This window comes from Gymnoscopelus braueri, assembly GCF_963280865.1.
Source record: "Gymnoscopelus braueri genome assembly, contig: SUPER_20_unloc_1, whole genome shotgun sequence".
Classification (NCBI taxonomy): Eukaryota; Metazoa; Chordata; class Actinopteri; order Myctophiformes; family Myctophidae; genus Gymnoscopelus; species Gymnoscopelus braueri.
The window spans coordinates 3181339-3196973 of NW_027660990.1; the positions used below are offsets into that span (position 1 = coordinate 3181339).

Genomic DNA, 15635 nt, shown 5'->3' on the forward strand with positions numbered 1-15635 from the left:
ACCCTAAACTTATTTCTAACCTTATCCTCAGTAAAAACAAATACAGTGTCAGGAATACAAGAACCGCTTGTCCGCTGCGGCAGCAACGCGGCTTGCGAGAGATTTTCTCTGTGGATTAATTAAACGCCACAAACAACACGGTTGTTGTCGACACAAACACACTGGAGCGACTTAGAAGCACTTTATAAGAAAACTAACACTTATGTTGATTTAAAGTTAGGCCTATGTGTTTGAATGTTGACATGCGTTCATGGCAGATTATAATATGGGCATTTGACAGCCTCTCTGTTCCTGGTACAGTGGACTTGCCCTGACACTTTTAACAAGTTTAATGTAATCAATCATGGTACAGTCTGGCTGTGGCTTTCTTTTTACATTAGGGTATGGGGGTAGTAAGATGACTGTACTAGGTTATACAGGGCTGGGTCTGGCTGGAATAGGCTAAACTAGGGTGCTCTAGGCCTTACTAGACTCTAATAGGCTCTATTAGGCTGTACTAGGCTCTTTTCAGCCCTGTAGCCCCTTTGCACTTGAGATTAACCACTGTGTCCACGGGCAATAGTTTTACATGAGTTTGTGTCCACGGCCAATAGTTTTACATGAACATTTCTACGCTATAGTGCAGCACTGCCCCGTACAGCCTAACAGAGCCCAGCACAGCCCACCAGGGCCCAATACAGCCCACCAGAGCACAGCATTCCCCAGCACACCCAAGTCCATCCCAGTCTAGCCTTCCCAACTGGGAATAGAAAAGGAGAGGGGGTAGTTGGATGGCTGTACTAGGCTATACAAGGCTGGATCTGGCTGGAATAGGCTAGACAAGGGTGCACCAGGCTGCAATAGGCTCCACCAGGCTCCACCAGAATCCAGGGTCTATTACTGCGCTCTTACACTATTACACATATTACACTATTACACTATTATACTATTACACTTAATGCAATATCACAATATTACACTATTACACATATTTCACTGTTACACTTTTACACCTATCACACTTATTGTGCTATTATACTATTACACAATTACACTATCACACTATCACACCTATTACACTTATTGTGCTATGATACTATTACACTTATTACACTATTACACTATCACAACTATTACACTATTACACCTATTGCGCTATTAAACTATTACACCTCTTACAATATTACACTTATTACACTATTACACTTATGGTGAACCAGCCATGGACCCCCTAGAAGCCCCGGTGGTCCCCAAACCACACTTTCGGAGCCAGCCATGGACCCCCTTGGAAACCCCTCAGGGACCCCCAGAGGTCCCCGAACCACATTTTGGGAACCAGCCATGGCTGCTCTATGTTGTTGCGAACTAGTCATGGATCCCCTGGAAACCCCGGGGGTCCCCAAACCACACTTTGGGAACCAGCCATGGACCCCCTTGGAAACCCCCCAGGGACCCCCAGAGGTCCCTGAACCACACTTTGGGAACCAACCATGGCAGTACAAGGCTGTTTGAAGCTCAAACAGGCTGTAGTAGGCGAGACCATGGCTCTCTGCTGCCCCCCATTGAGAAAATGTAGTCGTTACAGAGACTAGGCTTCGTGGACACTAAGAGTGTCCACGCTCCATAGCCAATATGGGAAATGGACCGTGCCGAGTCCACCGGCAGTATGTTGTCCACGGGCCATAGGATTTTCTATTGGGACTCCCTGAAATGGACACCACTTTTATTGTTATTATTATTATTATTATTATTATTATTATTATTATTATTATTATTATTATTATTATTATTATTACCCTTATTTGAATGTCAATAATTAAAGTAGCTATTCTTCTTAATACATTTTTTAAAAGTGATATGCATAGTTAGTAGCAGTGTCTGAGACAACAGATTGAAAAACAATGCTGTAACTGAATGCGTGTGAGCTTGCATGCGCGTCCGCAACTAGTTGCGGCCCACATCAAGTCATCATTTGACCAATGTGGCCCGGACCCCAAAATGAGTTCGACACCCCTGATTTAGATAGATAGATAGATAGATAGATAGATAGATAGATAGATAGATAGGTAGATAGGTAGATAGGTAGATAGGTAGTAGTGATGTGTGGGCCGACCCGTTGCCCGCAGGCCCCACGGGTTGAACCGCAGGGCGGGCAGACGGGTCAAGATTTCAGAAGCAATTATCGTGGGGCGGGCGGAGCGGGTCAACACAGACAAAAAATAATAAAAGAAAGAAAAGAAAAAGCATCCCGATACCTTCTCTCTCTCCTGTTTTGTCTCTCTCATTCCCTCTCTCCTCCTCTACCGTCACCTCCTCCTGGAATCAGGAGCTTGTGTTCAATGTATGTGTTGCTAATTTTGATAAGTTATGCACAGCTGCCTCTGATATCCTGCTGCATGTCAACTTTATTTATTTGAATGTCCCTTATGTTGTAGCAGTAGGCCACTCACTGTATCTATCTACGTTATCGTTTAATGTTCTCTCATGTAGCCTATGCAATTACAAAGGACAGGGAAAACATAAATTGTCTATTGCAGCTAAACCGAATGGTGCTGAATATATGGTTTTGTTCGCTCCCTTCTCTCTCTCTCTCTCTCTCTCTCTCTCTATATATATATATATATATATATATATATATATATATATATACATATATATTCTGTCTCTCTTTACCCCCCTCTCTCTCTCGCTATTGACGTTGCTAGTGTTAAAAGGTTGGTAGGCTTTTTTTTTCTTTTGGGGACGGGCCGGGTTGTTGATTTATATATTGTTTTACGGGACAGGCTGCGGCGGGATAGATAGATAGATGAATATATGGTTTTGTTCGCTCCCTTCTCTCTCTCTCTCTCTCTCTCTCTCTCTCTCTCTCTCTCTCTCTCTCTCTCTCTCTCTCTCTCTCTCTCTCTCTCTCTCTCTCGAAAGCGATTGAATGGACGGATTTGACTTGAGTGTTAAAAGGTTGGTAGGCTTTTTTTTGGAGGGGGGGACGGGTCGGGTTGTTGATTTATATATTGTCTTACGGGACAGGTTGCGGCGGGATGGATGGATAGATGGATAGATAGATAGATAGATAGATAGATAGATAGATAGATAGATATGTAATAGCAGTGACAGTCCAGTAGGTGTCTCCCTCTCACCTCCAGTCATCTTTGGACAGGTTGGAGAGGATGTTCATGTCATCGTCCTCCTGTAGGAGGCGGTATGCAGCGCTGATGTGGTGGTTCTCCAGCACAGCACGGTCGTTGTACAAGATGGCCGTGCCCGACCTGCCAGCCAAAGACAAGTGTATACATCATAAACCATCTGTGGTGGAAGTACTCTTGTAGTGCAGATAGGGGTAATTTAGTGATTCATTATAATTAAATGAATATGAATGAAATAATATATATCACCAGTTAATACCGATCAGTCTCATAAACTCTGAAGGATTTTAGATTCTTGGCTGAGGCAGGGTCATTGATCATCCAGCAATATACAAAAGACAAACATTTTTTTTTTTAATCAAGGAAGTTTATTAACTAAAATGCATATGCATTGTAATAGGAAATCTCAATGTTCCAATACAGCCATACAAAATGTAATTTCTGCTGTGGTCCCTGATTAGAACTGTATGTGCTAAATACGGTATACTAATTGTTGTGAGCTCCTAGACAGAAAGAGAAAGAGAGAGGGGAAGATAGGTGAGGAATGAAAAGAAAAAGAGACAGTAGTTAATAGAGCCCTGTCAATAAGTTGATGAAAACAGGCCTAATACACAATACAATCCTATTGCCGTTGCACATCAGATGATGGGAACACACCTGTGAATGATGGGGTCACTTCTCAAGTAGCGCTCTGGTATTCGTCGTCTGCCGAGTAGAACAACTTTCTTTGACACTCACACACTTAAGTGCCAACAAATCTTCACTGTTAACAGTCGTCTTTATGCTGATAGCATTAGAGTCTATATTCTTCACGAAAGAGAGAGTGTAGGTGCTAGAGTCCTTGGTGAGATATTGATTTAGAGCAAGTTCCTCTCACCCCAAATTAGCACCCAAATACAATGGTGATACTTCCTCTCTCTCGACTTTCGTCTGGTGTGATGAAAGGCACAATCTGATTCCTTTGCAGTAGATGAACGCAATATTGAATGACTGGAAAATGTCAATGTATCTTGTAGTTCCCATTCAAAGTGAACAAAACAAAAATACACCTAACTGATACTTAAAATAAGACAAAGGGAGAGGGAAAGATTTGGCATACAAACGTAGATAAGACCAGACGTGACAAGACTGGGTCTTGGGCATGAGGAAATAGTCATTTATTGTCCATCCTAAATACCATGTGAAACTCAATCCTCTCCCTGTCATTGGCTGAAACACAGAAAGGTATGTTTTGAAAGAGAGGCGGTGAGAAGAGAGAGATCTGAGCCCACAATATACCACTGTAACTTATTAACTCAATCTATAGTTAATTCCCTTACAAGGATTTATTAAATATATTAAAGGTAGGGTAAGAGATTTTCTTTAGTTAAAATAAGTGTTAAATAGCTCTATATTCTGATAGTACTCATTGCTATAGAGTGTTTGTTCAGTAAAAGGAGTCTCCTTGTCTCTCCAGCTCTTTATAAAACAAAAAATGCATTTTCATTTCAGTTTCAGTTTCATTTCCAATTTTATCCAATCAGGATAGAGAACTCAATCAGGATATAGATTAAACAAGTGAAATTGGAAGTGATGACACTAAGAAATGAGCAGGCAAAATTGGAACTGGAACACTATAAAAATGAAGCTTAAAAATTGGTACTTTCTCCTGATTGGCTGAGATTTTGACACCTACCGGAAAATGTATTTTCTGTTTATTAAAGAGCTGGAGAGACTCCTGTTACTGAACAAACACTCTATAGCAATGATTACTATCAGAATATAATGTTTTAACCTTTTAACAAAATACTTTTTGTTTTAGCCCAAAAATATCACTTACCCTACCTTGAAATATTCTCCTACAGTAATTACCACTTAGAAAGAATATTGGAAATATAATGAATGGTCAAAATAATAATAAAAATGTACCTTCATGCATAAGTGAGAGTATGATTATACTTAATTACCATTATACTTAATCATACTTGAATGTTACAAACATAACAGCAAGCTTACACAGTACGACCCGTAATAACAGGATTATTATTATTATTATTATTATTATTATTATCTCGATGACTGGGAGCGCCATGGAGAAAGGCTGCTCTTGTACTCGCTCCGTAGCGTCGCAACGTTTTTCCGTCTTTTTAGTATTTTTTAGCCTTCTCTTTTTTTCCTACACCGTCGGGTGTAGGGTTTAACATTTTCCGGGAAATAGCTAATTTTAATTCCCGGGAATTTTCAGACCTTTTCCTGGGCTTCCCGGGAAAAAAAATAAAAGTACCCACTAAAACGCATTTATATGTAGATACTTAAATAGACAATTTTATATTGAGGTGCCCAAATGTCCCTATTGTGTCCACCTATGAACTTGCACTAATAATGACTTAAGTTGATTTTTTAAATCATATAAATATAATATATAAATATAATATAGTGCCCTGGCGGAGATCTGCCCTGTTGCGCAGCAGCGGGTGAAGACGATTAACTTAAACGAGGAGCTGCACTGTGCACCCAACACGCACTCAAACAATGTCAAACTCTAGCTGCTGAAATAAACGTTCCATTTGTATCATTATTGACAAGAGAATTTGCAAAAGGATTATTTATTTATTGTCCATCAGAGCGCCGGTGAGGTCACAGCTTATCTCTACTTTTGTAGGATATTGATTTGATAGCCTAAACTTGTAATTTGTTTGCAGTTATTAATTTATATTAGGCTACTTGCTGGATATTAAGACTCCATTTTGGGATGTTGGCTGTATGTTGTCAAATGTATTAATCTATATTTTGTTGTTGATCAAATGTCGGGTTTTGTAGTGTGATTTTGATGTGCACATGCATGCACTGCCACTGACAATCAATGAGACAGACAGCTGTTGTGCAGTTCACTTGTTCTACTGGGTAGTTCTAGTAAAATGGTAGTTTGAACGTTCTAAAATGCAAGTGTAGGTAGGGTAGGCTACATTAATGATGATAAAAAAATCGGACCACATCGGTCTAATTCTCTCTCTCTCTCTCTCTCTCTCTCTCTCTCTCTCTCTCTCTCTCTCTCTCTCTCTCTCTCTCTCTCTCTCTCTCTCTCTCTCTCTCTCACGCGCTCTCTCTTGCTCTCTCTCTCTCTCTCTCCAGTCTCTCCTCTCTCTCTATCAAAAGCATTGCTTGGCTTGCGCGCATTTTAAGCTGGAATATAGGCTCGAAATCAAACCTACCCACTGTTTATGCAGCGTTTCACTTGATGTTGAATCTCAACTAGTCAACTGGTGTCTACTGTTTGACAGCAGAGGAAACGGTGAAATCAGCGTGCGCAGGGCAGGCAGGGGGCATCACGGCCACTTGTGTTTTATTTTGTTCATTACTGTTACATTCAGTGCGTCCCATATTGGTTCTCACAACGGGACGATGGGACCCTGCCCTGGTCGGCAACGCGGCAAGTAACTTGGATAATTCTAATAGTTATTCCTCCACGCTGTAGATAGGCCTTTCTACTAATTAGTATTCATTTCTAACAAGAACCGAAGTCAGTTCCCGGGACGGTAAATAACCTCGGGATTCCCGGGATTCCCGCATCCCGGGATTCCCGGTGTTAAACCCTAGTCGGGTGTCTAAGAGTTATGACAGACAAGCACTTATGGACATCAGCACAGCGATTACACACAGAATTCCGGACTTTTTTGCCGAAAACCCTCCACCCGGCTGGGTGGGGGGAGGGCTTCCCTTTGTCCCGGCTGGGACAATAACACGGAAGCGGCGAAGGAGACGGCCAGGCCGACGAGGAACAAGAGCGGGTCTCCTCGTAAGAACAACAAAACGTGGATATAAACCTGCACTGCCTTCAATCCTGCTAGCGAACGTTAGATCTCTGTGTGAATCAAGAACAGTGACCACTATGGACGACTTACTGGCGCGCGTTAAGTATAACACTGAGACGAGGAACACGTCGATTGTTGTGCTAACGGAGATGTGGCTAACGGAGTTAGCATCTGATTCTTCCATCACTCCTCCTGGCTTCACCGCGTATAGGAAAGACAGAGACCCTGTACTAAGCGGTAAGCAACGTGGGGGGGGGGGGGGGAGTTTGTGCCTTGATCAACAACAACTGGTGCAAAGATGTTAAAATCCTAGATAGTCACTGCTCACCAGACCTTGAACTTTTAATCATAGCCTGCCGTCCTTTCTACCTACCACGCGACTTCAGCATTGTGATTGTAGCCGTTGTTTACATTCATCCTGGAGCTAATAAGGACACAGCTATGAGGGAATTACACCAGGCTATCAGTGCACAAGAAAATTGTCACCCGGACTGCGCAGCCATCTGCCTAGGCGACTTCAACCGGACAGACTTAAAAAAGGTCTTTCCCAAATTCCACCAGCATGTCACCTGCAGTACCCGTGGTGACAATATTCTTGACCACTGCTACACGCCCTTCAAGGATGGATACAGAGCTCTCCGCCGCCCACCGCTAGGAAGCTCTGACCACTACGCCATCCAGCTGCTACCTGCCTACAAACAGAGGCTAAAAAGGGAGCCGGTCGTTGAGAAGGAAATCCGAATCTGGTCTGAGGACACAGATGCTATGCTACAATCCTGCTTCTACCAGACTGACTGGGGGATGTTTAAGAACGCCGCTGGGAATAACATCAACGAACTCTCAGACTCAGTCACTGGCTTTATCAGTAAGTGCATAGTGGCATAGTCCCAAAAAAGACAGTTCGGATCTATCCCAATCAGAAACCATGGATGGACAGAGGAGTACGTGCACATCTGCATGAACGGGATGCTGGTTTCAAATCTGGCGACGTGGAAACGCGCAACACGACACGCGCGGCCCTAAACAGCGCCATCAGGAAGGCAAAAAAGGCCTACACAAAAAAGATGCAAGACCAACTCAGCAATGGCGACATCAGGAGCACATGGCAGGCGGTACACACCTTGACAGACTGCAAAACAAGAACCAGAAGCGAGGTGAACCCGCCTGCCTCCCTCCCCAACGAACTGAACACTTTCTACGGCCGGTTTGAGATCAGCCCCAACCGCGGCAGCCAAGCGGGGCCATCAGCAGCACCAGCAGAGGAGAACCCTCTAACCATCTCGGAGAGAGAAGTGCGTACAGCCTTCGCACGGGTCAACATCCACAAGGCAGCCGGACCTGATGGGATTCCAGGCCGGGTCCTTAAGGCATGTGCAGACCAGCTGGCGGGTGTCTTCGCTGACATCTTTAACCTCTCCCTCTCCCAGGCTGTGGTCCCTGCAGGGTTCAAAATGTCAACCATTGTGCCCATTCCCAAAAAGGCCAAAGTGACATGCCTGAACGACTGGAGACCTGTCGCTCTCACCCCGATCGTCAGCAAGTGCTTCGAGAAACTGGTGAGGGAATACATCAGCTCCACGCTACCTGCCTCGCTGGATCCGTGGCAGTATGCATACCGCAAAAACAGATCCACCGACGACGCTATTGCCATGGCTCTCCACACCGTCCTCTCGCACATGGACAACAAGCTGCTGAAGGACAAATATGTACGTATGCTGTTCGTGGACTACAGCTCAGCATTCAACACCATTGTCCCAGCAATACTTGACAAAAAGCTCAGAGACCTAGGGCTACACCCAAGCATGTGCGACTGGATACAGGACTTCTTGTCCAACCGACATCAGGTGGTGAGAATGGGCAGCAACACATCCGACCCCCTGACCCTCAACACCGGAGCACCCCAGGGATGCGTGCTGAGCCCTCTCCTCTACTCCCTGTACATGTATGACTGCATAGCCACACATGTCTCCAACACCATCATAAAGTACGCGGACGACACGACAGTGATAGGCCGAATCGTCAACAACGACGAGTCTGACTATAGAGAGGAGATCAACTCACTGGCACTCTGGTGCCGGGAGAACAACCTCGCTCTTAACGTCGACAAGACCAAAGAACTGATCGTGGACTTCAGGAGGCCGCGGAGAGACCATGCGCCCATCCTCATCGACAGTGCTGCAGTGGAAAGGGTCAGCGAGTTCAAGTTCCTCGGAGTACACATCGAGGAGGACCTCAAATGGGAGACGCACACCACACACGTGAGGAAAAAGGCTCAGCAGCGACTATACTGGCTCCGCCGCCTGAAGAAGCTCGGAGTAGGACATCGCATCCTCAGGCTGTATTACAACAGTTCTGTTGAAGGCATCCTAACAGGCTGTGTCACGGCCTGGTACGGGAACTGCACTGCCCGAGAAAAGATCAGCCTACAGCGAGTAGTGCGATCGGCAGAGCGGATAATGGGAGGCGAGCTCCCAGCGCTCCAGGAACTGTACAAAAAGCGGTGCGTGGTCAAAGCCAAGCGCATCATCAAGGACAAGCACCACCCAAGTCACAAACTGTTCAAACCCCTACAACGACCGCGACCGGGCAAGGGGCTCTACTGCAGTATCAAGAGTTCCACCACCAGGTTCTGGTGCAGTTTTAATCCAGCTGCTGTCAGAATGCTGAATGAGGCATAAGCCTTGTTCAGCAGCCTGACAACAGGCGGTACTGTCCAGCTGGTCGCAGACTTTTCTGGCTCTTCCTGAACACACCTGTGGATTATACCAGGGACAAATGACTTGGACTTAGCTCCCCCTCGGACATACCTGTGGACTACACCAGGTACAAATGACTTTTTGTTGCACTCCCTCATGGAGCTACTTGCGGATTATACTAGGGTCAGTCCACCCTAGGTGGACACGCATTGACCTTTTGCACCTTAATCCCATGTATAACGCACTGACTTTTTTTGTCTTTTTTTATTGTGCTCTTTTTTTTCTCTAAGCACCTTAACGTCCATAAGTATCATGCACAGTATAAGTATATCATGCACAGTATACATACATTGCTGCTATGCTCAGGCACCTTAGTTTTGTATTATCTCAGGTACTTTGTAAATATGTAGATAACTTGTCTGGCCTTCTGTTGTTCTCTTGTTTTTGATCTCCTTCCCCCTCTTCTTTCTATGGAAATTAACGTTGCGATGGGAACGATGTACAAAAACAAATTTCACCCACTTTTTTACCTTGTAAACCTGTGATGTGACAATAAACCTGATTCTGATTCTGATTCTAACCACTTGTTTAATATGGATAATAACTATGAACGTATGAAACAAACTCTGACTCCAATCTTTGAGGAGTGCTTGAGGATCGATGATCTCAAGGCCATAGGTCGCAGGTAGGGGTGTGCCGATATATCGTCCCGCGATATATCGTCCCGCGATATATCGCGATACGTTTTCGTGACGATATGTATCGTTTTGGGGGAAAAAATATCTTTTTTTTTTTTTTTTTACAATAATAATAATCAGGCATGCAAACAGCCCAGAGGTGAAAAGGGTGACAACATGTTGTTTTTTTTCCGGGTCAGGTGTCACACTATTGCCCTATTTGGATTCAAAACGGCTATTGTAGCTGAAAAGCTACAAGTTCGCATGTCTGAATAATGCAAAATCATAATTATTTGTTTGCATTTGCTTTTTTTTCTCCCCCATATATTTTTCATAATAAAAAAGTGCGTATCGTATCGAAATCGTATCAAAGTTGTGAGCCAAATATCGTATCGTATCGTTTGGTGAAATTAGTGTATCGGCACACCCCTAGTCGCAGGCCATTTGGTTGGAAGCGGAGCTCTCCCTGTGACTGCTAACTGTCACAGCCTGCAAATTATGGCATTATTTCCAATTTAAATCTGTCCCAAGTTTTTGTCCTGATGTCTCAATCCCAGACACGGTGTCCCGGAATCCAGAATTGAATTGGACAATGTGTGTATGTGTGTGAACATCAGCCTGAGATCCTCAGAGGAGGCCCTCATACTGGTCCCCACGATACGCCTAGTAGGGTGATCGGGCTTTTGCCGTCCAAGCACCTAGGCTATGGAACGCCCTACCCTTGGCAATCAGAAAAGCCAATTCTCTGACATCTTTTAAATCACTTCTTAAAACACATCTGTTCAGGAAAGCCTTCCCCCAGGTCACCTCATCTACCATAATTGTGTTGCGTATGTCTGTATCTGTTTGTTTGTCGATATGGATAACGAGACCATTTTTTTGTTGTTGTTTGTCTCCTTTTAGTTTGATTGTTTAAACGTGTTTCTTTTCTTTATTTCTTTATTGCTTGTCAGAATTAACATGTTAACTATGTTATTCCCATGAATTCAAGTCTCCATGGGGTGACTAATCGATAGAAAACAAGTATTTGTTTGGGTGAACTATCCCTTTAAGCCCGAAATAAAACCATTCATTCATTCATCATTCAAGTGATTAACAAAAGTGGAATTTAAAGAGCTTTAAGCATATTTTTATTATCACGATGATTTTGGCCACAATAATGGTGACGTGACATTTTCATAATGGTCCAGTCTCTATACCTCAGAGGTTGATATTACCTGGTCTGAATGTGGAAGTTGTTGGTGGTGCCTGTGTGCTCATAGTCATGGACGGCTGCCGCAAACAGCATGGCCAGTATCTCTAGCTCTGTCATCCAGTGCTGAGAGAGAGAGAGAGAGAGAGAGAGAGAGAGAGAGAGAGAGAGAGAGAGAGAGAGAGAGAGAGAGAAGAGAGAGAGAGAGAGAGACACACACACACACACACACACACACACACACACACACACACACACACACACACAATTATCATTATTATTAACTAATTCAGTGCCAGACTTATTTCTGGCTGTGTTTGCCCAGTGCCAGACATTTTTGTTTTTTATACCTTTTCAACTGGTCAGAGAAAATGTATATCCGTTATGACCGCTTGTCTGACCGTGTGTAAACTCATCCAGCTAGTGTGCGACGCTCAGAGAAAAAGAAAAAAAACAACCACACTCGGCCCCTTCTCTTGCAGCAGCATGAGAATATATCAGCTCTAGCCAAAAATGTCACAGAAAATATGTATCCATTATTATCGCTCATCCGGCTGTTGGTAAACAAACCCGCTATCCGTGTGCTTTGCCCAGAGAACAAACATTACAACCATGACGTTCCCTTCTCTTCCAGCAGCACATTGAAAATAACATATCTCGCGAAAACCAGGACAAAAAATAATAATAATCTAGCATGGTTAAAATGGAGTTTGAAGTTACAATGGGTTTGTATGGTGTCTGTTAAAATGAATATATAAAATGATCTAATATATACATATATTATAAAATATCTAAATACTGAACCAAGCAACTTAAAACCTGTCTGGGGTGCTCACAAAAGCCTGAGTAGGCGTTAAAATGACCCCAAACATGTTTGAAAGTGAAATATCCCTTTAAGTCAAGAAATGTAGTACTTTTTGCACCACTGGAAATAACAAGGAACACACTCTTACCACCATGCCAGAACACTCTTACCACCATGCCAGAACACTCTTAGCACCATGCCAGAACACTCTTATCACCATGCCAGAACACTCTTACCACCATGCCAGTCTTCAGCAGCAGGTAGTGGACGGTCTGCGTGACGTCGGCGGCGTGCATCAGGTTGTGGTAGGGGTTCTTGTGTTTGCTGTAGCCGACCTCCAACGCCTCCACGAACGACACCAAGGCAGAGATGGGAATCTGGAGCGAGCACAACACGACACGCCTTCCTCAGACACGTTTGATGCATAGTTTGATTATCACAATGATACCGTTAATCTCAATCATTTTGGCCACGATAACTGAGACATGAAATTGGCGGGTGTACCTTGAAGCGGTTGATGAGATCATATCTGGTCAGCAGCTCGTAGAAGATGAATTTGAGGGCGTGGTCTCCACTGGCATCGTTCAGCGCAAAGACGTCGAAAGACCACGTGTCCACGTCCTGTAGGAGGGAATACACACACACATACACACACACACACACACACACACACAGACGCGCACGCACACGCACACACACACACACACACACACACACACACACACACAAACCTCTGTATTACTATACTTGTGAGGACATCAACAGTTTAGGACCAGGACAATTTGATGAATGCCATTTTTGCAATTTTTGGGCATTTTTAACCGTAAGCCCTAAAGCCGTAACCTGACTTTGCCAGATGGAAGAAGCTTGCGTCACATTTGTTTCACAGGCTACTTCCATCTGGGACCTCAGTAGCACAATCGATGAAGGGGCGGTCCTTTTTTTTTTTTCAAGCTACTTGGCAGGTGATTGGATGATCCCGCCCCTAGCAGCCGCTGATTGGTTCGCACACGCAGCGATGCGGGCAGCTCTACTCTCTGAGCAAGTCCAGATGGAGGCTGTATTGTGAAGTCAATACCGCCCCCATCTGGCGGAGTCAGGTTACTAAAGCCGAGCTTGTTGAGAGACAATTTTTGCAGTGCACGGCACCAGCGCGCAACAGTTTAAATCAGTCAAACGCCAACCCCAACCCTTAACCTAACATAATGCCCAATACTAATCCTAACCCCAACCTGAATCTTTTCCTAATTGAAAGTCTATATACATATAACGTGTAACACTATTGTTAAAAGACTGATGTCATGATGTCATCTAAATCAACTCAATCAATCATGATTGAATGGCAGCTCGCTCTCCGGCCCCACCCAGCTGCTGGGGACTATTTAACCACACCTACTCCACTCCTTCTGGTTCAGATCATCACCACAAACAATTCACCCTGAAAACCTCCTGATCTTCACCAATTCACCATTCTCCAAACCAGTCCATGTGTGCGTCTACCGAACAAACATAAGTCCTATGATTGAAGTCGAGTGGGCCATCGATATGTTTGCTCTCCCAGCGGGGCTAACAAGCGCATTGAGAGACAACGTACCACTTTATTCTGGACTTGACTGCCACTGCACATATGCACATTGTGTTTGAGTTGAATGCACCAATTGAAAGCAATTCACACCTATTTATTTGTTTATTCCTGAAATTATAAGCAGTGCATGTAAGTTGTTGATTCCCTTTTAGTTTACTACTTATTGAATAATTAATTGTTTCCTTGCTTAACTGCTTATTATATATATATATAGACAAGTGACTATTACCTGCTCACCCCTGTCAGTCACTCCCACCTGAACAATACCCCTAGAGACATTCTTTCAATGGTCCTTCGAACCGGATGTGACTGAACCGATGGCAGGTCAAGAGGAGACCAAAGACTTACCTTTGCTTGAAACTGAAGAGGAGAATGGAGAGAAGGAGGAGAAAGTGGTTCAAGTGGAGGTGAAAGAGACAGGAACTAAGCCTAAGGAGAAGAAGCAGCCCAAGGGAAAGGCTTCAATTTCCACCATAGCCAAGGCAACCAGACACCAGATGAGTCAACACGCACCATCCTTATTGGTTGAAGGGTTGCCTCACCACCAAAGGAGGATGGCGCCTCTGCGAGAACCGCCACCTGTAGTGTTCGTGCCAGAACAAGACCAGCACATAGAACAGGGGCCACCCGCACCCAGCGCACAGGCGGTGGAAGTAGCCGCCAGCTGGGCAAGTTCTGGCCACAGCTCCATCATTCTTAATGTCATTGAATTAAAGCATCAAATTATATATATATATATATATATATATATATATATATATATATATAATTTGATGCTTTAATTCAATGACATTAAGAATGATTTGACCATATGAATGATTTCATTATGAATATTGATTACTTATTCCTTATTGTAATATTGAAGATGAATTTAATTGCTAATTATTATTTATATTGTATATTATTAATATTAATGCACACATATTGTATTTATGTTTCCTTTGTACAGCACACAAATTTCTTCAGTAAATATACCCCACCGGGGTCAAAACGAGCTCTCTGCCTCCTCTCATTCACCTTATATGGTCAGCCTGACAAGTGACTATTACCTGCTCACCCCTGTCAGTCACTCCCACCTGAACAATACCCCTAGAGACATTCTTTCAATGGTCCTTCGAACCGGATGTGACTGAACCGATGGCAGGTCAAGAGGAGACCAAAGACTTACCTTTGCTTGAAACTGAAGAGGAGAATGGAGAGAAGGAGGAGAAAGTGGTTCAAGTGGAGGTGAAAGAGACAGGAACTAAGCCTAAGGAGAAGAAGCAGCCCAAGGGAAAGGCTTCAATTTCCACCATAGCCAAGGCAACCAGACACCAGATGAGTCAACACGCACCATCCTTATTGGTTGAAGGGTTGCCTCACCACCAAAGGAGGATGGCGCCTCTGCGAGAACCGCCACCTGTAGTGTTCGTGCCAGAACAAGACCAGCACATAGAACAGGGGCCACCCGCACCCAGCGCACAGGCGGTGGAAGTAGCCGCCAGCTGGGCAAGTTCTGGCCACAGCTCCAGAGCCTCCAGCCATAGAAGTCACCACAGCGGTCGGTCATTGGCCCTGTTTGAAACCCAAGTTGTCGCACCAAAGGAAAGGAAACGACTAATGGCATTACGAGAGGTTGAATGTCAAATCGAAGAGGACCGAGCCGCGGACGAGAGATGTCGCGTCTTGGAGGAGCGGACTCGGAGGGACCTGCAGGAGCGGGAGTACATCGCCAAGCACCTGACTCAACAGCGTCGTCTAAGATATGCCAGACAGAAACTGGAAGAA

General features: G+C 44.3%; 1 protein-coding gene across 1 annotated transcript in view; it reads right to left on the reverse strand.

Moving 5' to 3' along the window:
- LOC308076661 (dual specificity calcium/calmodulin-dependent 3',5'-cyclic nucleotide phosphodiesterase 1A-like) overlaps positions 1 to 15635 on the reverse strand; it is a gene marked incomplete at both ends in the record, with an annotated part of 260076 nt that overhangs the window by 71324 nt on the left and 173117 nt on the right. The window contains 4 exons of the mRNA XM_080457370.1: positions 3117 to 3245; positions 11504 to 11604; positions 12520 to 12660; positions 12788 to 12904. Of these exons, the coding sequence (XP_080313496.1) occupies positions 3117 to 3245; positions 11504 to 11604; positions 12520 to 12660; positions 12788 to 12904 (488 nt within the window). The remainder of the gene's footprint in view (positions 1 to 3116; positions 3246 to 11503; positions 11605 to 12519; positions 12661 to 12787; positions 12905 to 15635) is intronic.